This window comes from Musca domestica, unplaced genomic scaffold (assembly GCF_030504385.1).
Source record: "Musca domestica strain aabys unplaced genomic scaffold, Musca_domestica.polishedcontigs.V.1.1 11, whole genome shotgun sequence".
NCBI lineage: Eukaryota > Metazoa > Arthropoda > Insecta > Diptera > Muscidae > Musca > Musca domestica.
The window spans coordinates 13,897,702-13,920,471 of NW_026712133.1; the positions used below are offsets into that span (position 1 = coordinate 13,897,702).

General features: G+C 35.7%; 1 protein-coding gene across 2 annotated transcripts; it reads left to right on the forward strand.

The window, feature by feature from the left end:
* Nucleotides 1-438: 438 nt before the first annotated feature.
* On the forward strand, nucleotides 439-22,357 carry LOC101899638 (cilia- and flagella-associated protein 44). 2 transcript variants are annotated; one of them, XM_020036722.2, is made up of 13 exons: nucleotides 439-881; nucleotides 945-1,107; nucleotides 1,173-1,940; nucleotides 2,541-3,366; nucleotides 3,425-3,647; nucleotides 3,710-4,351; nucleotides 4,476-4,583; nucleotides 7,318-7,356; nucleotides 7,453-8,744; nucleotides 10,595-10,899; nucleotides 10,963-11,385; nucleotides 21,097-21,321; nucleotides 21,391-22,357. In XM_020036722.2, the coding sequence occupies exons 1-13, from the start codon at nucleotides 790-792 to the stop codon at nucleotides 22,285-22,287; spliced, it is 6,003 nt and encodes a 2,000-aa protein (XP_019892281.1). In that variant the 5' UTR covers nucleotides 439-789; the 3' UTR covers nucleotides 22,288-22,357. The 2 variants fall into 2 exon arrangements, with proteins under 2 accessions (XP_019892281.1, XP_005183495.1); XM_005183438.3 differs by lacking the exon at nucleotides 7,318-7,356.
* The last annotated feature ends 413 nt before the right edge of the window (nucleotides 22,358-22,770 follow it).

Consider the following 22,770-nt stretch of genomic DNA (forward strand, 5'->3'; position numbering starts at 1 on the left):
TTGCTTACAAAAAAAACTGGTATGCCGACTGTTGGAACATGCCATACCGACAATTGGCAAGTGGTGCCGACTACTGGCAAAAAAGCATTGTTTTAATAAAACTACAAATTTATGAAATTTAATAAAAAGTTATTAAAACTGAATAATCTGAATAAATTAACTTTGTAATAATTGAAAATTTCCATTCAGAATTGTGAGCGATTAAAAACGCGAAAACCCTAAAAGTGCCGACTACTGGTACACTTACCCTATACCGGTTTTACGCATTTTAAAGGCCCATTAACATTTTTTAAAGAAAGTAAACTTTGAATTCTCAATGTACCGAACACATTCGCCCAAATATTTGTGAGCTACGTTGAGGTTTTGGAATAACTCCCCGTTTTTCCATAATCCATATACTGAAAAGATTTAAGAACGGAATGTCTCAGGACTGGTCCTTATCTCATTTCGTTTTAAAAATAGTAACTCCAAGTGTTTAATATGTGCCTAATTAGTTACACTATATCTTAATGATTTATAAATATTTGACAAGATACTCCCATATAGCAATGCCGCTCAATTCCATGTATTTTCTTAAACTGTTTACGTCGACTGTTTGGTGGCTTCCTGCTTGTAAACATCAGAAAAACAAGGAAACCAGAAATTCGTTGTCTAAGAAACAGCCGAAACAAACTTTCCTCGGGAAACTCTCTTAACATTAAAAAGTAGCTTTGCATTTATTTGTTTTCTTCAAACAAAAATAGTTTGATTTTTTCGCAAATATATAAACACAAATATTTATTAACTAAAATGCTAAACGAATCGGAAATATCTTTTGAAAATGATGAAAATGAAAGGGAGTTTGTACCATCCTTTGAGGCCAGTGAAATCGTAAAATTGAAGTAGGTGTTTTTGTTTCAATGTTTAAGGATTTTTTTCTGTAATGAAAATGATGTTCATTGCAGGCATTCCTTTGGCTATGACTGCAAACGTCTATACAATATGGTCCTGATTGAAGAGGATACATTGGTCTTTGCTTCCGGCACATATATTCATTATTTTAGTATATCACGGCGAGAAGTGACATTTCGTGAGTCTGTGTTTGGTTGTGGTATTGGCTTCATAACGGTAAGGCTAATCTGCAACATAAAAAAAAATAAAACAACATATTTTGTTAATGTATTGCCTTTTAGAAAAACTATCATCCGGATTATCCCCAGCTCTTGACAATTGGTGAAAATGGACCAAATGCAACGGTATTTATTTATGATTATCCCAATGAACAGCCTAGACTTAAATTGGAAGGAGCTGCCAAACAACAATTTACATGTGGCTCCTACAACTACAGCGGCGAGTTATTTGCCTCACAGGCCGGTTATCCGGATTTTATGTTAACTATTTGGAAATGGCAAAAGGCAGAAGTTATTCTCCGATCGAAGGCTTTTCAAAACGATGTGCTTCATGTGCATTTCTCGCGCTTTAATCCCATTCTCTTGGTGTCCTGTGGTCTGAGTCACATTAAGTTTTGGAAAATGGCCAATACCTTTACTGGCCTTAAGTTGCAGGGTGATCTGGGTCGTTTTGGTAAAACCGATTTCAGTGATATTTATGCCGTTTACATGTTGCCCGATGAGAATGTAATCTCGAGTTGTGAGTGGGGCAATATGCTGTTGTGGGAAGCTGGCTTGATAAAATTCGAAATTTGTCGCAAAGGCCGGCGACCGTGTCACAGCAAACCCATTGTCAGAATTACCATGGAGAATGGTGAAGTGACGACAGTGGGTATGGACGGTTATGTACGCATATGGTTTTGGGAAACTGTGGATTTGGCTGATCCACCGGATGATGATCGCTTTGTCGAAATTGAGCCGATATTTGAATTTTACGTTGGCGATTGTGAAATCAGGATGGTGCAGAAAATAAAACTTTTTGATGACGATGATTTCGGTTATTATGTGTTGGTAAGTTATTGGGCGAAAAAATAGAAATGGGAGGATGCATAGTAGTGATCATAGAGCATATAACGGTACCTGCCTATATTCAGTATTTTGACATTTTTGCGACATTATCATCCGGAATTGTTTCAAATTTCGTATTTGCACTTCGTAATGGATACTCCAGCCTGTGACAGAAAATTGCCTATGCAGGTCCACATCTTCGTATAGATACCAAAATAACGTTAACTCCCTATATTCGGCATTTTTAGGATTTTAACAGCATTTTTAAGTGATTCCATTTTTTATTGTTTTTTTTTTTTTTTGAAAACTTGAAAATTCGTTCCAAGTTGTGGAGGGTATTCCAATTTAGGACCGGCCGAACTTACTGCTTTTTAACTTGTTTTTTTTTTCAATTTAATGGTAGTACAGAGATTATGTAGTTGTCAAAAAGTAGCAGTCCCTGCTGGTCGAACTAAACATATTTTCTCTGTTCCAGAACCTGCAAAAATGTAAAAATATCGAAAAAACTAGTAAGTTCCTGTAGGTTCTGTAACAGATAATTTTTTTTACTTATTTACATCCAAACATTTTTTCATATTTCGAACAATTTTTATAACTTTAAAGGACGGCAATGGTGGAATTTGGTATGGCGATTTAAATACCCGTGATATTCCCAATGAATCGTATAAACTCTATTCATGCCATGGCGGACGGGTAATTGCAGCCCAAACCAGTCCAGTGTCGCCACACTTAATGACATTAGGCGAAGATGGACGAATTTTAGTCTACGATTATGAAAATGAAAAGGTTATTTTGGAAAAACAATATTCAGCCGTGGGTACAGATCTTTTATGGTTTGGCCCCAAAGTTTCGGATTCTTGCATGGAATTGGTGGCAAGTTTTGAAGATGGCATTCTACGGCAAATCTATTTGGACTTAACGCATCCCCACAAACCAAATATATATTTGATACGACCAATAAAAACCCACACAGCTGCCATAACAAAAATTACAATAAATCCCATGAATACATTATTGATAACCGGAAGTGCAGATCGTTCCATCTTTCTGTATAGTTTAAAGGATAAGAACGATGCCTATATGCACTTGCAGCCTTTGGGTTTTGTACAATTTGAGGCAATTCCCAACTGTTTCTATTGGAAAGATGAAGAGTCGACAATTCTTGTTGGTTGTAAAAGTGGTGAGGTGTATGAATATCGGCTGCCTTTGGATGTCAGTGAGGAACAAGTATTTCTCAGTTATAATCTGACCGATAAGAGTGCTGTGAAAAGTGTTAAATTCAATTCCGTCAAAAGTCAAATAAGGCGTGAACTGCGCAGAGAGGTAATAAAAAGGCGTAAGGAGAAGAAGAGACAACGGAAATTGGATGATATTGAACGTTTAAAGGCTGCCAATCCGGGCTTGCAAATTGATATGGAAGCTGCCTTGGGTAGGAATGAAGCACATAAATGCATGCTAAACTTAAATTTAATTATTTATATTTCCAGCTGATTCTGAGCCCGAAGAGGAAGAAGAACCTCTGCACATACCTGCCATACCTAATCCAATATTATGGCTTAGAACAACACCAAATGATACCATGTGGGTATCTATGGGGGGTTATGATGCCGGTTATATTTATGAACTAGCCATGGACACTGCCACAAATCCCGTTCGCTCGACAATTATCAAAGACGGTGATGACATTGAGATACACTCAGTTTTAGATATGTAAGTGGTTTTCGAACATATTTTTTATGAGAATCAAATTCAGTTACCACCCACCATTTCAGAGAACAATATTTACTTTTTGGCTTGGTTAATGGCAAGATACGCATACAACTCACAAATCCAACAGATTTTACCGATCTGCGTAATTATCGTACGGTCAACATGCATGATCCTCTCAACGGGAATATATCGCGTTTATTACTCAGCCACGATGGCCGTTACATCTTTAGTGTGGGTTACGATGGCAATGTCTTTGTGTATCATTGGCTCGGACCGAAAATCGAAGTTGAAAAGAAATCTCTGTTATTGATGCCACGAAAAATTATACCCAGCGAAGATATAACCGATCCCGACTACCCCTCATTGGAGCAGGAGAAAATCTATGCCGAAATAAAACGTCAAGAAGAAGCAGCTGCAGCCCATGAAAGGCAAGTGCTGGACAGTATTCTTAATCTCCAAAGGAAATTCAATCAATTCATAGAAAAAAATTCTAATATCGATGAGGAGATTCGTATCCGACATCGTGATTTGCTGTTGGACGAACGTATTACGAATCAAATACGTGATGAATTACAAGCTGAACTAGTTGATGTGCGTGAAGACTTGGCATATGATTTGGAGGTAGCTCAAGTTGGAAAGCGAAAGTTATATGATTATTTCATCAAGAATTTGGATCATATACCCATCAAGATAACTGGTATTGGGTAAGTACATTGGTTTGCAACTAATCGGAAAGGCTTCAAATTGTAATTTTATATATAAGTTGTATCAAAAAGTTCATTTAAATTTCAAATTCGTTTAAATCTAATAATAATGTATTTTCTTTAGATCCAATGATGTATTGTATTCGTTTCGAATGGAACGATTGGATGATAACTTCGAAGCTATTAAAGCTGATATCGAGGAACGATTAAGACTGGAAGCTTTAAAGAGAATGTAAGTAGCTTAGTACCCTAGAGCCCAGACTTGCGCCTTTTTTTGGGGACCGGACGTAACTCAAATCACGTTTTGTAGTTGTTACACCTCAAAATATACATGGGGACCGGACGTAACTCAAATCACGTTTTGTAGTTGTTACACCTCAAAATATACATTTTAGACCCCACAAAGTATATAAATTCAAGATCCGTACATCGCGATTTAGCGATGTCTGTCCCTCTGTGGAAATAATTCTAGCTTTCAAACGAAATAAAGTATGTTAATAACATGCAAAAAAGCAGCTAAGTTCGGCTGGGCCGAAATTTTAATGCCCTCCACAATTTGGAAGAAACTTGAAAAATTTCAAACTTCCGAAAACTGAAATGAAAACTGTTATATGGAGACTATACGAAGACGATGATCTGGAGCTTACAAACTTTAAATACCAAATTTGAAACAATTCCGGTGAATAATGTCGCTAAAATCATCACAATACCGAATATTAAATTAGATGTACATTAGGTCCGCAGAACAAGTAAGTGCCCGCTGCTTCATCAGCGAAAAGTCCACCTTAAAATTTTAGATTCGTGTTTTTATAACCTCCACCTTGAAAAGCAGAGTATATTAAGTTTGTCATTCCGTTTGTAACATCCCTAAATATTCGTCGTAGACCCCATAAAGTATATATTCTCATAATCAAAATTCTAATAGCCTGGTCACATAAATTTTGTTTAAGGCAGACAAGCAAATGCTCCCTAGACAATCAAGTTTTTATTTTATTTTTCGTCTGCGAGTAAAAGCTCATTTCACCTATTGCCCGACTGTCAAAAATTGGTTTATGTTTCCAAAAAGAAAATTTGTTTATTTTTTTTTTAAATGATTGCGTTCCAAACCTACCACCAACAGAGATCCCAATACAAAATATCCAGCTTCATTCTTTAACCCTAAACCAAACTTTTCTAAACTTAGTTCAATTTAGTACAGTACGCACACTTAGTACACATTTCCAAAACCATTCTCAAAAACTTATTCTCATATCAAATTTCCAAATGGTACCTTTTTTAAAGTTTAGTACCATTTTTTGAACTTTACGTAAACCATTAGTACATCTATCCTGTATTCCATGAATGACTCTCACTCCGTTTCTCCAATACAAAGTATTATATTTAAACCCTACACCACATAGCGGTAAGGGTATTATGTCTTTGTGCATTTGTTTGTAAAACGGAGAAGGAAGCGAGATAGACCTATTAGTTACTTTTGAGGATCTTCATAGAATCGCTTTCTGAGTCGATTTATTCATGTCAGTCCGTCCGTATTCTTGTGAATAAAATGCAGGCCACATTTATTATCCGATTAAGATGAAACAAACAATATTTGAAATTTGTGATAATCGGATCAGATTAAGATATAGCTCCCATATATCTTCAAACGATTTCGGGTTAATTGTGCACCAAATGTCTAATATAAGTCCAAATGACTTGTATTTTGGCACAACCAACCGAATTCAGTCTAGAAACAAGTAAATCACATTTGGAGGAAATCGGTTCAGATATAGCTATAGCTATATATGTTTCATATATATGCTTCATCCGATTTGGTGTTTAAGTCCCTCAGATGCGTAATATGCACTCAAGGGTAATGATATTTGGTACCGGACATCAGATGCTGCTCGAAAATACCTCTGTCAAATTTTATTGAGATCGGTTCAGATTAGGATATAGCTCCCATATATATCTTTATCCGACATCAGGTTTATTGTTCACCAAATGGCTAATATCAGCCAAAATGGACTGAATTTTGGCAATTACGACTGAATTCATCCTATAAACTAGTACTTCAAACTTTGTGTAAATCGGTTTAGATATAGTCATAGCTCCCATATATATGTTTTATCCGATTTGGGGCTTAAAGTCAATCACATGCGGTTTAGATATTGCTATAGCTCCCATATATATGTTTTATACGATTAGCGGTTTTAGGTCCCCACAAGCATAATATGCATTCCATAACAATGATATTTGGTACCAGATACAGCTCTGAAATAAGTGTATCAAATATATATCTTTATCTGATTTGAAATTAATATTGCACCAAATGGGCAATACGAGTCCGAATTTAAAAGATCACCAAATTTGGCATACTACCTTTTTGGCTCAATTCGGTTATATGTGCCAAATTCCATCCCATTTGGACAAATATTAGACGTTTGGTGCACAATAAAAGGTAAATCGGACGAAGTTATATATGGGAGCTATATCCAAATCTGAACCGATCTCGATAAAATTTAGCAAAGGTATTTCTGAGCTGCATTTGATATATTTCCCCAAATATTGTTGTTACAGAGTGCATATTACAGCTGCGGAGGACAAAAATAACAAATCGGATGAACAATATATATGGGATCTATAGCTACTTATACTTATTTTCAGCACTGATTTGGTAGTATGTGCAAAATTCCATACTATGCGGGCTGATATTACACAAAAGTAAGTATGAATCTATGTCGCTTCCTTCTCCATGTTAAAAACAATTTCACGAAGACATAATACCCTTGCCACTGTGTAGTGTAGGGTCTAAAAAACGAATTGGTAATCTTCAATAGCTATTAAAGACTGACGTAAACTGAAAGAAGACAAATGGGGGCGATGCAAGTCAGGGCTCTAATAAATTATCAAAAACATATTCAATACACAATACATACATTAAATAAATACTAACACACACAATCCCATACCATTACATGCTATAGAGGAAATACTGTTGTGGAATCCATCAACATCAGTCAAGAGTAAGAAACCAACAATTTTTGGAGGCATTTCTACAAATCCTCCCATATTGCTGTTTTAAATAACAATTAACCTTCATTGTCTTATTTCGATCCTAGTCGCGCTCAAATGACACTGGCCGAAGATAAAGATGACAGCATGCCAGAACCACCCTTTGAAACGTTTTTCTTTGGACGAGATCCTAATACGATTATACCACGCTTCACTCGCAAAATGTTAAGGCTTTTAAGACGCTATCGGTCTCGTCAACTGTATCAGGTTGAGCGTAGCTTCAATTGGGAGAAAATGCTCAAACACAAACCTGATCCCAATAAAAATCACCCCGATGATGATCGTAAGATACAAGAAGCTGAACAAAACATTGGTGATTATAAACTGAAAACTGGAGCTGAATATGAACCACAGCCGCATGAAACTCTAACCTATAAATACAAGGAAATCGTAACACTGCGGGAAAAACTAAATAGTCTAGTTGAAAATTTCAATGAAAATGTCTTTCAATTGCGGAAGACCAAGAAAAATTTGTATCAACTCATTGAGGAGAAGCGTAAACGTTTGGTAGAAATTCATCAGTTTTTACCGGAGAGTAATCGAAAATATCTTATGGACGTGCCTCCGCTCAATATGGACGATGAATGGCCGGAATTGAATTTAATTGAACATTGCCGGCCAGGATGTAATATTGATATCCAAGATATTCTTTATTTGGAAAACAAAGTAGAGGATTTGTTGCCGAAGGTGCCGGATCCTGAGATCAAAGAGCAAATCCCCCCAAACTCCTTACACGAATTGGAAAAGTATTTAGCTTTACATATTAAACAAGTCGATAATTTTCCGACGGGCACAGAACTTATATCGAAATTGCGACAATTACCACATCAGTCGGAGGACACATACTACACAGCCACGGAAGATGGCCAACCCTCTCCGTGGCTAATTGAAATACGTTATCGTTGGCTCTTGGATTTACTGGTAGAACAGGATGGCATCATACATCAGGTGCACGAAAAAATTCGTATATTTAATGCACGTCTTCGTGAGTTAGAGGACCTTCGGCTCCATACCAAATTTGAAGCAGAATTTATGCAAAGCTATTTAATAGTTCTGAATCAAGAACTTTATATTTTACGAGATAGTGAACAAATTGAAAATGAGCTACTCAACAATGCCGACGTAGCTATGCAAACCCGGAATGCCGCCCAAACTTCAATTAACGTTTTGAATCGTCAAATAGACGATTTGCGTAAATCATGCGATCGATATAGTGAACAGATATCACAGATTCAGGCGAAATTTTTGAGCACCACAAAAGGCCATAAATTCTTTGATTTTTTGCGACGAATATTCAAGAAGAAATGGCGCCCAACGAAATCGGCCAAGACGGGGGATGGTAAGTGAAAGCTGTATTTCTTAGTAAAATGTAGGAACATACTTATCTTTGCTGTATTATTTTTGCCTCTTCGGAAGTGGCGTACAGTGATTCAAAATCGTTTTTTCCTGGTCCTATTTTTGAAATGTTTTCTTTGTAACATGGAAAAGGATGCGAGATAAACCCATAGTTGCTTTTGGTGATTTGCATAAAACACATTCTGAGTCGATTTATGCATGCCAGTCTGTCCATGTGTTTTTGTAAACAAAGTATAGGTTGTTCGAAGGAGATGTTGTTGATGTTGCACAAATCACTTGATTTTTTGCGACGAATATTCAAAAAGAAATGGCGCCCAACGAAACCGGCCAAGACGGGGGATGGTAAGTAAAACTATAAGAAGGAGGATTTTTTGAGTTCCATAAGAATATATAAGAACTTGTCCTTGCTGTATTATTTTTCCCTCTTTGGAAGTGGCGTACAGTGATTCAAAATCGTTTTTTCCTGGTCATATATTTTAGAAATTTTTTCTTTGTAACATGGAAAAGGATGCGAGATAAACCCATAGTTGCTTTTGGTGATCTGCATAAAATCACATTCTGAGTCGATTTTTTTTGTAAACAAATTATAGGTCGTTCGAAGGATATGTTGTTGATGATGCACAAATCACTTGTTTTGCCCAAGAACGCACCCTTTTCATACCCTACATCACATAGTGGTAATGGTATTATGTCTTCGTGCAATTGTTTATAACATGGAGAAGGAAGCGAGATAGATTCATAGTTACTTTTGAGGATCTTCATAGAATCACTTTCTGAGTCGATTTATGCATGTATTTTTGTGAACAAAATGCAGGTCGCATTTATTATCCAATTAAGATGAACACCTCCAAATAATATTTTTTTGGCCCAAGAACGAACCCTTTCGAAATTGGTGAGAATCGGTTTAGATTTAAATATAGCTCCCATATATATTTTCAACCAATTTCGGGTTAATTGTAAACCAAATGGCTAATTTCAATCCAAAATGGAGTGAATTTTAGCACTTCCGACCGAATTCAGTCTTGAAATAAGTACATCAAAATTGGTGAAAATCGGTTTAGATATAGCTATGGCTCCCGTATGTATGTTTCATCCGATTTGGTGTCTCTCACATCCGTAATATGCATTCGACAATAACGATCTTTGTTACCTGATGTCCTATAGCTCGGGAATACCATTGCTAAATTTTATCGAGATTGGCTAAGATTTGGACATAGCTCCTATATATACCCCTAATTCGATTTCAGGTTTATTGTGCTAATAATAGAGTGCAGACCAAATGGAGTGATTTCGGGACGAACGTTTTCATTTGGTGGAACTCGGCTCGGGTATATATATATTTTAATATAATCCTTCTAGTTCCCTCTGAAACCAAACTATAACTGCTCTAATGCCAAATGTTGATATGTGCCGGCCCAGCAAAAAAAACTTGATAAAATGTTAAGAAAATAAAAGAATGTTTATTATACGGCTCTGAAATTAACAGCGCTTTCTTACCAAATTGACAACAAAATGACCATTTTTCCAAAAGTAATATTTTGACCTAATCGATAAATATTTTAGATATCGGTAATGAAAATCTGGAATTTTAAAATAAAAATATCTTTTATCTCTTATTTTGTTTGAGGGCTAGTTGCAATCACCTCCCATGGACAGAAGAGCATATTAACATACAGGAATATTAAGAAACCAGGTCTTTTATATTTGAAAACGTCGAGACCCTCATTAATATGAGCCTAGATATCTGATTAAGAAAAATATAGTTACGATTAACAAATAAACGCTATTCTTTTATCAAAACTCATTCATATTCATGTTTTTTTTTCTCCACAGAATCATCGGAATCTTCATCGGATAGTGAGTCCTCTAGTGAAGAAGAAGATGACACCAAGAGTATCGATTCAACCGATATGACAGCCATTCGATTGGATGAATCCCATTGTCCAGCTGGATTAGAGAGAAACATGTACGAAATGGCCTTCAAAATGCGAGCTGATCGTCATGAAATGGAGCGATCTCAAAGCGAAGCTCTTAAACTAATCGAAGTGAAGAAAGACGAAGTTAAGGAGGCCCAAAAGAAAATGAAATACCATGAGAATGTGTACACATTGGAAAATGAAAAATTGCTGGAGTTCAGAGTGAGTTCCACTGCAGAATCCAACATTTTCAGCGAGATTCTATTCCACTTCTTTTCTATTCAGCGTAAACGTCAACAGGAATTGAATAAAGTCCATGTAGCTGTCATACTTCACATGCATCAATTGCAGCATTTTCGGGAGGGTGAAGACTATCACGACCTAAGCAAGGCTGTTCTATTCGATTCAACGCTGCTCTTGGATTTGCAGGGTCGTGTCGATCAGCTAAAAGTGGAGACGTTGGAAACCAAACGTTTACATCGCATCAATATTGTCCATTTGCGTCGCATGAATACAGATTTGAAATTCATGCGAACCGAAATAACACGGCTCGAGGAATTAATACGTCAGGAAATGATGAAAAAGTTCGGCATGGTAATCGATTTGGATGAACTGGAAGAAGAGGTGTTGAGAAAATACGTATTTGAATTGGAGACAACGGCGGAGGATGAACTGCATTTGCTTGAAATCGAAATGAAAAAGAAAAGGGTGAGTGAAAAATGTTCGGCGGGACCATATTTTAAATGTGTGATCCCTGGAGCTCTTTATACATATAAAAATAATGCATTCCACCATTGATAGGTATTATATAGATTGAGTCGAAATAACCATTACTGGTACAAAATTTTTACTGTTTGTCGAGAACGGTCAGAAGCTGACATATATGATATATGTATTTTTCCGATCTTTAATACAAACGTTGTAAATGCAGACAAATAATAAAGGTAAGAAAACATAAAACGCTTTTCTGACTGGCGATGACTTACTTCGGCTGGCTTCTTCGGAAAAGAACAAACTCCTTCCTCTACGAAAAAGCCAGACGATGACTAAAGACGTTCAAAAAAGCGTTTTATGTTTTTTCATCCTAAGGGTCTTTGACAGAAACAAGAATACATATAAAGGGTGTTTAAGTGCTATAGAAAAGTTTTTCAAAAAAATAAAAAAAAAACAAGTAAAGAAACATTAAATTAGACCAGGCCGAACTTTTAATACCCCCCACCATTGTTTCCACTTTGAACTACACATACCAGTAAGACCATTCTGATAATGCAGTTAAACTTATCCAAAAAACCAAAAGCGAGTGGGCCGTTATATGAGGCCATACCATTCCGGGTACCTTCATACATTAAATTCTAAATTTGAAAAAAATTCGTGGGTAAATGTAAATAGTATTATCAAAATACCGAGTATCGTTATATGTGCGCTATAGGAAAACCTGCATCTAAATTTTCAATTTTCTGCCGCCGGAGCTAAAACCCATTATGAACTACAAATACCAAATTTTAGACAAATCCGTAGAAAATGTGGTAAAAATCATCAAAACACCGACTATCGGGAGGTATCGTTATATGGGGGCTATACAAAAAAGTGGACCTATACATACAATGTTTCGCCACCGGAGCTAAAACTCATTATGAGATACAAATACCAATTTTTAGAGAAATCCGTGGAAAAAATATGGCGAAAATCATCAAAATACCGAATATCGGTTGGTACTGTTATATGGGGGCTATACAAAAACGTGGACCGATATATTTTCAATATCAAACATTCTAGACACAATACAAATTGTTGTGCCAAATTTTAAAGCTCAAAATTTTGTGCTGATCGTGAATATACATACTTTGCGGGGTCTACGACGAATATTTAGGGTTGTTACAAACGGAATGACAAAGTTAATGTACCCTCCTTCCAGAGGAACTGAACACGACTACTTTTTAATCTATATATATAAAACTCAATTGTTATTCGTTGGTAATCGAATCAGCTAAGAACGGCTGGACGAATTTGGATATTGTACGTCCTACCCCGAGCTTGGTTTTTATGCAAAGAGATATATCGGTCCACGCCTACTTTTGCGCCCATTTTTTGACTTACCTAAAATCCTAATATTTGCCCAAATAATGAAAATATTTGTTCCATAGTTAGTATATGACGTACTCTTGTGTCTCCCTCCAACCCTAGTTATTTGTTTGGGGTCAGAGGAACTGGCCACACATGCTTCTTTAAATTTATATGTATACAATTAAAAAAAATATAGTAACACATCAGTTGAGAACTGTTTGGCCGATTTGACTTTTGGTTATTTGTAATTATAGTTGAAACGATTTCATAAATGAACATTTTTGAGATAGCCTCTAGAAAAATCGCGGAAGTGAAAAACTTGAATTTTCTATTTTGATAGGGATTTCGTATAGAATTGTTTCAGAATGGCTTTTGGAATTAAAAATTCTTATTTTAAAAAAAAAATCGAGAAATTTTGCATATATTCTATACAATTTTGATTAAAAATACTTCTCAAAGCATCAAAATATTTAAAATCTCATCGTACTTTTAAATTGGAGCTATGCATATTGGGGAACAATAGTAAATTAAATAGTAAACAGTTATTGCCGGTATGGATTTCACAATACCGAAAATTTTAAATGTCAAATTACAGTTAATTCTGTAGAAATTTTTACAAAAACATAAAAAAAGGACGAATGTTTAGCGGTATTATTATACCTAAACGAAACGTATATATTGTAACTTCCTAGGAATATTGTATAAATGTTCAAATATTAACCTAAATATTTTGCCTTCGAAATAATTTAACGAACGGCCACATTCACAGACGGATATAGATTAATTGACATGGGATTTTGCACCAACACGGTCTTCTAAAAGTTACGAATTCAAAATTACTTTTGATTTGAAAAATATTGCCAAGACCTTTATAATACTGACAATTGAGGTTTGAAAATTTTATTAAATTCAATGATATAACGAATATAAAGGGGTACTGATGAATAGGAAATAAATCATATAGTAGACTTTTTCGTATTTTTTTTAACAAATGATTTGAATCTCGAAAATGCTTTTGAGGTCTTCAAAATACATCAAATCGGCAGGTTATATGAGAAATCAGTATTAAAGGACTCTTAAGTCTAGTCCTTTAATACTGATTTCTCATATAACCTGCCAATTTGATGTATTTGTACTGAAATCATAAAATGCCACATTAGAGCACATTTAGTCGACGAATATTAGGAGATAATATGATATGAGGGCTATATCTAAATGAGAACAAATATATACCTTTTGTAACATCAATAATCCTAAGAATAATATGTGCTAAGTCTGAAAGACGCATATTAAATTTGGTGACCTCTATCGTAATTGCAAATGGAGAACGGAGAGTCTCACGGACATAATTTAATCGACAGATTTGTACTCTTTAACATACTTTATGGGGTCCATAACTTTTATAAACCGAGTACACCTTATTTATGATAGTTAAATTCAATTTAGAAATTAAATTGTCAAAATATTATTTTCTACGAAAAAAAATTGAAGTGTTTTCAAAACACATACAATCACAAAATAATTTTGAATTTATCTGTTTTAAAACCTGAAGTCAAATTTCAAATTTTTCTAGTCCAAAAAATTAATTAATCATAAGACACTGGCAATATGAAATCTGTAGACGATATAGATAGGCATATTTTTTTAAATTACTTTTTTTTGTAAAATATATTGTTTTTTCGAGATAAGACTTTCAATCCAGACTCAAATTATTCTAAACATAATATAATGCGACATTGCATCACATGTTTCCTCTGACACATCCACCCCTCCTTCCTACGAAATAAGTCGTACAACAAAAAATTGAAACCCAATACTAATTGTGTATTGTAAACAAAATTTTTCGAAGTCTTAAGGAACACTTCAATCAAGTGTTGAATCGTAAACTCAACGGATCAATGACATTACATGAAGATGTGTGTGTGTGTAGATATATACAAACATTTTTTTCATAGTCAAATTCATGCATGCTTATCATTGACATTTCTCCCTTATCTCATGGAGTGAAAATAAACATTTTAAAGCAATTTATTGGCAGTCTCTCATAAAGAGATCAAGTGACATACATACACTTCGCGCATATATTTAAAGAATATCAGAAAATGCCTTTTGAATTTTTTTTTTAGGAAAAATTTAATATTACGTTAAAAATATGATGGCTAACTAATGGAATAGTTCATATCTTCTTTTGAGTTTAAGCGGCATTAGTTTTAAATATGTGTTCAAAATTATATTGGTCTGTAATGTCGACTATATGACACCCTACACCACTATGCGCATTTAGCGAAACCCCCCCTAACAAAAAAAATATCTTGGGAATTTATGTAAAGTAGATCATGCCAACTTCGAACCTTATTTGAATGTGTACCGTGGCTTTAGAGTAGTCACAATTTGGGAAATATATCCAACTCTGAATCGATTTTCAACAAATTTGACGTAGGCTTTAGTACCTCTAGTACCAAATGACATTGCTGTATAGTGCATGATACGACTTCGATAAGAAAAAACAAGTAAACAAAGGCTATAGTAGTGCGGGGCCGACCATGCGATATCCTACTACACTACAATATGTTAGAAGTCCCCTTATGTCCAAATCCATTTTGAATGATTTCGCTTTTGAAATTATGTCAGGTAGCAATGCCCAGATGTTACCCTTAGCATTTTGACCAGGGACATTTGCCCAATATTTACGCACTCCGTCGTGCTAATTATTTTGCGATCCTCTCCAAAAGCAAGAGGCCCCTCTGTATCTCCAAATTTAGACTCATCTATTTGATTTGCTTGTCTACGATATTTGACTATATTCGTCAGCGAAATCAGCATAAAAAACCAGAAGTTCGCCTTTTGAGTATTACGGATATCGCCTACAAGTAAGCTGGTATTTTTCACACAAAAGTAGTGCTCCATTCTATCAGCTGTCATAAACTCTAACTTCATGCGAGATTTCGTGTCCTTTGGTTTCTATTTGTGACCTTTATAAGTTGTTGGTCCATTTCAACCCCTAAACAAATTGCGAACATCTTTGAACACAATAAGCCTAGCCCTACTGAGCCTAACACTACCCTTGTGAAAGTTTTCGTGAGGATCGGACGACAAATGCAATCTGTATACAATAACCCCAACCTGTGTTGTAAGGTGAAAAAAATATTACAAAATATACATTTCAATATTATAAGTCAAATTGAAAAAATCGCAAGCCATAAAAATATGAAAAAATAAAAAAATGTTACAAAATACTACAAAATCTTATTAACATCATTATTGGCATCTTTTAAAACGATTTTTTTATTTTTATTTATTTTATACTTTTATGCCAAGAGGGCATTCTGAATTGACAAAATCGGTCCAGCCATTCTGGAAATATAAGCATTCTAGCTAACACCCCCTTCCTTTCTATATACAAATTGTATATATTTCGCTATATATATCCGATATATTTATTATCGGCATCTTCGTAACGGTCAGAATTGACCTGTTCGTCTATTTGTGATTTCGTCGGAATTAAAAATATTCGCGGTTTAATGGAAAATTTGACTTTTACTTAACACCCACTAAATATTACCCGATGACCATCAAAATTGGAAGGCTTCTGCCCAGCCCATAGCTCTAGTCCCGTGCTAACTCCGCTTCGATTGGTCCATACTGCGAACATCTCCAAAAGCAATAGGCTTCTATTCTAGCCCCACCTCCATTCTAAATTTCGTGAAGATCGGGCCATAATTGCGACCTGTAGAATGATTACAAATTAAGATGGACAGACGGACGGACGGACGGACAGACATACATAAGTAGAATAAGGATGTATGATTTAAAATACAAAGGATTAGCCAAAAGTCATTAAAATGGTCAAAAACTCATTAAAGTATCAAATTACAGTAAACAAATCGTCTGTCCGTCCGTGTATGTGTGAACACGTGCGCTTTTGTTTACAAATAGTGTGTGTGTGTGTGTGTGATCCTCCGTTCTGAGTATGGCAATTTATGTATGCGCGTGTGTGTGTGTGATCCTCCGTTCTGAGTATGGTAAAGTATGTGTTTGTGTGTGTGTGTGTCTCCGTTCGCAAACTGTGTTGATCAACGTGTGTGGGCGCGCTCTTGACCTTGAGTATGGCAATGTGTGTGCGTTCGGTTTAAGAATATTAGAGATGGCAAACTATGTGGGCATGCGCGGAGCTTACCGAAATGTTTACAAGGGGAAGGGGGAACAGATAACGCCATCTCAAATTTTAGAATTTGAAAATGCAAAAATTTGTCGACAAAGAATTGGGTAGTGATAAGGTTCGTGATCATTGTCATATAACGGGTCGGTATAGGGGAGCTGCACACAAAGAGTGCAATATAAATTATACAGTTCCAACATTCATTCCAATTTTATTCCACAATTTTTCTGGATACGATTGCCATCTTTTTATAAAAGAACTAATTAAATACATCTATAGTAAGAAAACTAATATAATTCCACAAAATAAAGAATTATATATTTCAGTATCACATTAGCATCATATCGCTATTTACACCAGAAGTCGTTCTTTGTTTCATCCCTTCAATTTTATTTTGTTGATGGTTTGAATGTTGTATCTGTTGGTGTCTCTGCCATGTTCCTGAAGGTTGTTGATTCAAAGCTTCATTTTGCAGTTGATAAAAATTTGGGTGATACACTTCATAATGTAATTTTAAAGCCCACTTGTTTGCCAACATTTTCTTACATATTTCACAAACTTTATGTAACATCAAATGCTTTTTAAGTGCAGCTTTAGAACTCAACGCTTTTGAACAGAAATTGCATTGGAAGCTTTCCATTGTAAATACGTTTCAATGTTTTTCTCACTTTTAGTCTATTTTTATAACTTTATAACTTTCGTTCACTTTTCACTCTGAGTCTCTTTTTGGTTTTGCAGAAAGTATTGAAAATCACTTATACACTGTAAAAAATCACTTTTTACTCAACTGAAAGTGGAATATAGATTCCTTTTATATTATAATTATACCTCGTATTGACAATATCATGTATTATTACGTTCGTTTATTAAAAGTATCCCAGAATGCAAGAAAATGCCCCCCTCCGTCTTTTCCTCTTGTATCCAAACATTTCGTAAACACATATTTGTTCCTGTCTTTCCCCTTTTTACTCCTAATCATAGTTGCATAAGATTGCGAAATTCATTATGCTGTTTATCATATTTCTGTCCAATGGTTCTTATCAACAAGTGTTCGCCTCTTTATTTTTGACGCCCATCAGTCTTTAAAATCATACAAAAACATGCGTCTGTCTCCTAATACCGCTGACCATTTTTACCGATACAATTGATGCATGTATGTTGTTGTTGTTTGTTGATATTCTCAATAGTCCCTATAGTTTGTTTCCCATATTTGTCCCCCTTCCCGTTGTAAACATTTCGGTAAGCTCTGCGCATGCCCAACACTCAACGATGCTCGATTTAACACAAACACATTGGTATTAATATAATCAGATATAAACATCAAACTCAAAGCTAGGGCGTACATATTCCTCTCCCCCAGTTTCCAATTGGATCCACACATTTCGTAAACACATATTTGTTCCTGCCTCTTCCATTTTCACTCCTAATCATAGTTGCATAAGATTGCGAAATTCATTATACTGTTTATAGTTCGTTTCCCATATTTACCCCCCTTCCCCTTGTAAACATTTCGGTAAGCTCCGCGCATGCCCAACACTCAACAGTGCTCGATTTAACATAAACACATTGGTATTGATATGATCAGAAATAAACATAACTGCGTCTGTCTCTTCATGCCGCTGACCATTTCTATCGCTAACCATGCTGTTGTTGTTGTTATTCCCTATATTTTGTTCCACATATCTGTTCCCCCTTCCCCTTGTAAACATTTCGGTAAGCTCCGCGCATGCCCACATAGTTTGCCATCCCTAATATTCTTAAACCGAACGGACACACACACACGCACACACATTGCCATACTCAAGGTCAAGAGCGCGCCCACACACGTCGATTAACACAGTTTGCGAACGGAGACACACACACACACAAACACATACTTTGCCATACTCAGAACGGAGGATCACACACACACACACTATTTGCCCTTCAGAAAAAAAGAGTAGTACCGCAGTGCTGCTCGAGTACTCGCCAAGCGATACCGACCACTCGCTCTTCATTTCCCCGTTAACGGTAAGAGCTGCTGACTTTTACACTGGACTGTCGTGTGAAAGTCAGTACTCGCTTTTGCAGCGCTCTGTGAGGGGTGAGCGACTGCTGAATTTTGCATCAGTCGCCATTGAAAGAAAGTAACTGAACATACTGCACGAACGTAATTATTCGCATTGCCATTGCGAATAATTAAAAGAACGAAAGACAGATTTTGTTTTCATTCAGCTATTTTTATTTCAAAACAATATTAAATTACAAAATAGAAATTAAGTAAAATATATAATTTCAAAAAAAGGCACTTATTTGGTTTTAATAGTAAAGTATTAAAAAACTAAATAATATTAATAAAAAAAATTTGTACTTCGTTGGCATTTATGTTAAAAAGGAAAACTTAAGTCTCAGTCTCTCAGGTACGCTTATTCATTTTTTACATACACTTTCTTTTTCACTTAAAAAAAAAAACAAATATTTTACTTGCAAGTTCACACAATGCACAAAACACAAATCACAAATAAGCATAATCAGATGCTGACAGTGTTACCAATATATGCGATTATAAAAAAAAAACAGTGCAGCACTTGCGAGTAGTCAAGCAGTACTCGCCGCCTACAACCATTGATACTGCTGACTTTTTCATCAGTGTAGCACCACTCGCAGTTCATCAATACCTCCACCGTTTTCTGCAGGGTGTAAACAAAAGCGCACGTGTTCACACATACACGGACGGACAGACGATTTGTTTACTGTAATTTGATACTTTAATGAGTTTTTGACCATTTTAATGACTTTTGGCTAATCCTTTGTATTTTAAACCATACATCCTTATTCTACTTACATAGCTAGATCGACTCAGCTCGGCGAGATAGGAAGATCCATATATACTTTCCTATGTGGGAAACCAATATTTCGAGGTGTTACATAATTTTTGGCCTAATCAAACTTATAATACCCCCAACACATAGTGTTGTAGGGTATAACTATTTATTAGAGCAATAGATATACCGGACCGAGTTTCAGCAAATGGAAAAATTCAGTTGAATATGAAAAAATCTACTCAATTTGGGTAGTTATTACATATTTGGTGGACAATAACCCTAAAATCTGAGCTGATCTCGATAAAATTTGGCAGAGGTTTTTTCGAGCAGTATCTGATGTCCGGTGTCAAATATCCTTGTTGTGGAGTGCATATTATGCATGTCAGGGACTTTAACTGCAAATCGGATGAAACATATATATGGGAGCTATAGCTATATCTGAACCGATTTCAATAAATTTTAAGTACTTTCTTCTAGAATGAATCCCGTCGGAAGTACCAAAGTCCATTTGCGCTTATAGAAGCCATTTGGTGCACAATAAATCTGAAATCGTATAAAGATATATATGGAAGCTATATCCAAATCTGAACCGATCTTGACAAAATTTTAGAGACTTATTTCTGAGCTATATCTGATATCTGGTACCAAAGATCATTGTTGTGAGTGCATATTACGAATGTGCGGGACTTAAAACCCAAAATCGGAGGAAACATACATATGGTAGCTATAGTTGTATCTGAACCGATTTTCTCCAAATTTGATGTTATTTGCTTACAGACTGAATTCAATGGATGTGCCAAAATTCAGGTCATTTCGACTGATATTGGCACAATTAACTCGAAATCGGTTGAAGATATATATGGTAGTAAAATTTAAGCCGGTACTCACCAATTTTAATAGGATTTGTCCTTGGGCCAAACAAATATTGTTTGGAAAATTTCATTTCCATCGGATGATAAATGCGACCTGCATTTTTTCACAAGAATACATGGACGGACGGACGGTCCGACATGCATAAATCGACTCCAAAAGTGATTCTATGAAGATCATCAAAAGTAACGATGGATCTACATCGCATCCTTCTCCATGTTACAAACATATACACAAAGACATAATACCCTTACCATCATGTGGTGTAGGGTATAAAAACCGAACAAATTGACACAACTCGAGGTCAATTCAGCACAATTTTTCTATTTTCGAAAATTATAATTTCAAGGGACACCTTACCTTACCTCACCTTCAGATTCAGAGTTCGAAATAGACTTTGAAGATGTCATTAGGATTTTCAGAATTGACTTCCAAGTCTCGAAATCACAATAGAGATTTACTTACATAAAAACTTGTTTACAATATTTAATTCTTTTCCTCTACTTTTGCTTGTCACCGCAGAAGGAGCTGGCCATGGCTCAGGAAGAACTTATCAAGGAGACCCAAATGCATTGTGATAAATTGAACATTCTGGCCATTTTGACTGAAGAGAAAACCTATCTAGAGCGCTTACTTTTATGTCAGGAGAAAAACTATCAGAAATGGTCGAAGCCGCCAAGTTTAAGTGTGGACAAAGACATTGAGAAACTCTCAGCCATTGAGCGGGAACAAAAAGAACAAATTAAAGTAAGTAATATTCTAATAAATATTTAAAGATCTACCGACATAACATTGACCAAAAAAATTGTCTTTTAGTTTTTGGAACGTGAAATATGTACATTGCGCATGAAGGCCAAACCCCTGCAAATAGATGGCGAATTAGATGAACATGGCATATCGGCCCACCAGGAAATGATACCGACCGATGAACCTCGTACTTGTCCAGATATTTTACAAAGCGATGCCTACCATGCACATCGCTTGGTGCCAGATGATTTTATAATGGATCGCTGCCAAAAAGTCGTCCAAAAGCTATTCCTGCAACATTTTGGGAAAATGACATCACGTGAAAATATTCGACGTTATGCATGTAAGGTCACCCGATACTTGGGTCAGGCTGCATATAATTTTGAAGGTTCCCTAACGGAGGAGATTTTGAATTGCATTATTGAAAATCTACAAGATATCATACCGAAAAAATATTTAGTGGTCTTAACACGAGACCATTTGGAGAAAATGTTCAATGAAATACTGGCCGTGTTCGATTACGAACGTTCCGATGTTAATACCGAAGATGTGGTGTCTGGAATATTTGATAATGCTCGAGAGGCTCTGAATCAGGCTGGCACCAGCTCAACGGCTGTAATGAATAAAACACAATTCGTGTTGGTGCATATGTTCAAGGAGCTCATTGAAATTTTACCTCTCGAAGAGTTTCAAAGCGACGATACGGTGCGCTTCATTGCTGACAATTTGGAGAAAGAGGCATTCTTTGATGCTCGATGTATAAATATTGAAGGTCTGGTGGAGAAAGTTGTCGACTATGCGAAGGCGAATTTTTTGGATGCCATAACAGCAATTCCCATTCGAACTTTGGCAGTGCGAGTCCAAAAGGAATGTACCAAACATCGTCCACATTATGCCCTTAGTGTACGCTGCTCCATTGGTTCGGTTCAAAGTGTTTCGGTGAAATCCAAAGACCGTTTGCAGTGATCTTAAGAATGGTGAATTTTGAATTTTGTAACAATGATTATAGCAATACAGCAATGATTTTGAAATTTAATATTTAAAAAATCTTTGAAGTTATAGTTTAATCTCAAATACTTTAGTTTACAGCAAGAGAAGGTGGCTATTACATATCCCCATGCTACTAAGCTTGGTAACATTGAAGAATGTACTGATACATTAGGAAGCGGTAAGTCAATTATGCCCATACTGATGACGGATAGGAAAGGTTCGTATCTGGAAAGACTACGATTGGTGTGAATATCACAGAGCTTGTAAGTTCAGATTTTTCTAGCCAAACAAAGTTCTATTTTTCTTTTCCTTTCTTTTTAAATGAATATCCACAGTTAACGTCAGTGAGTATCTTTTCTAGAATACCTTTTTCAAATTTAGAAATAAAACGTCACCATTCCTCGAACTACTTTAAATCTTTGCCCCATCGTTAAAATACGGCTAAAGCATAGACTAATG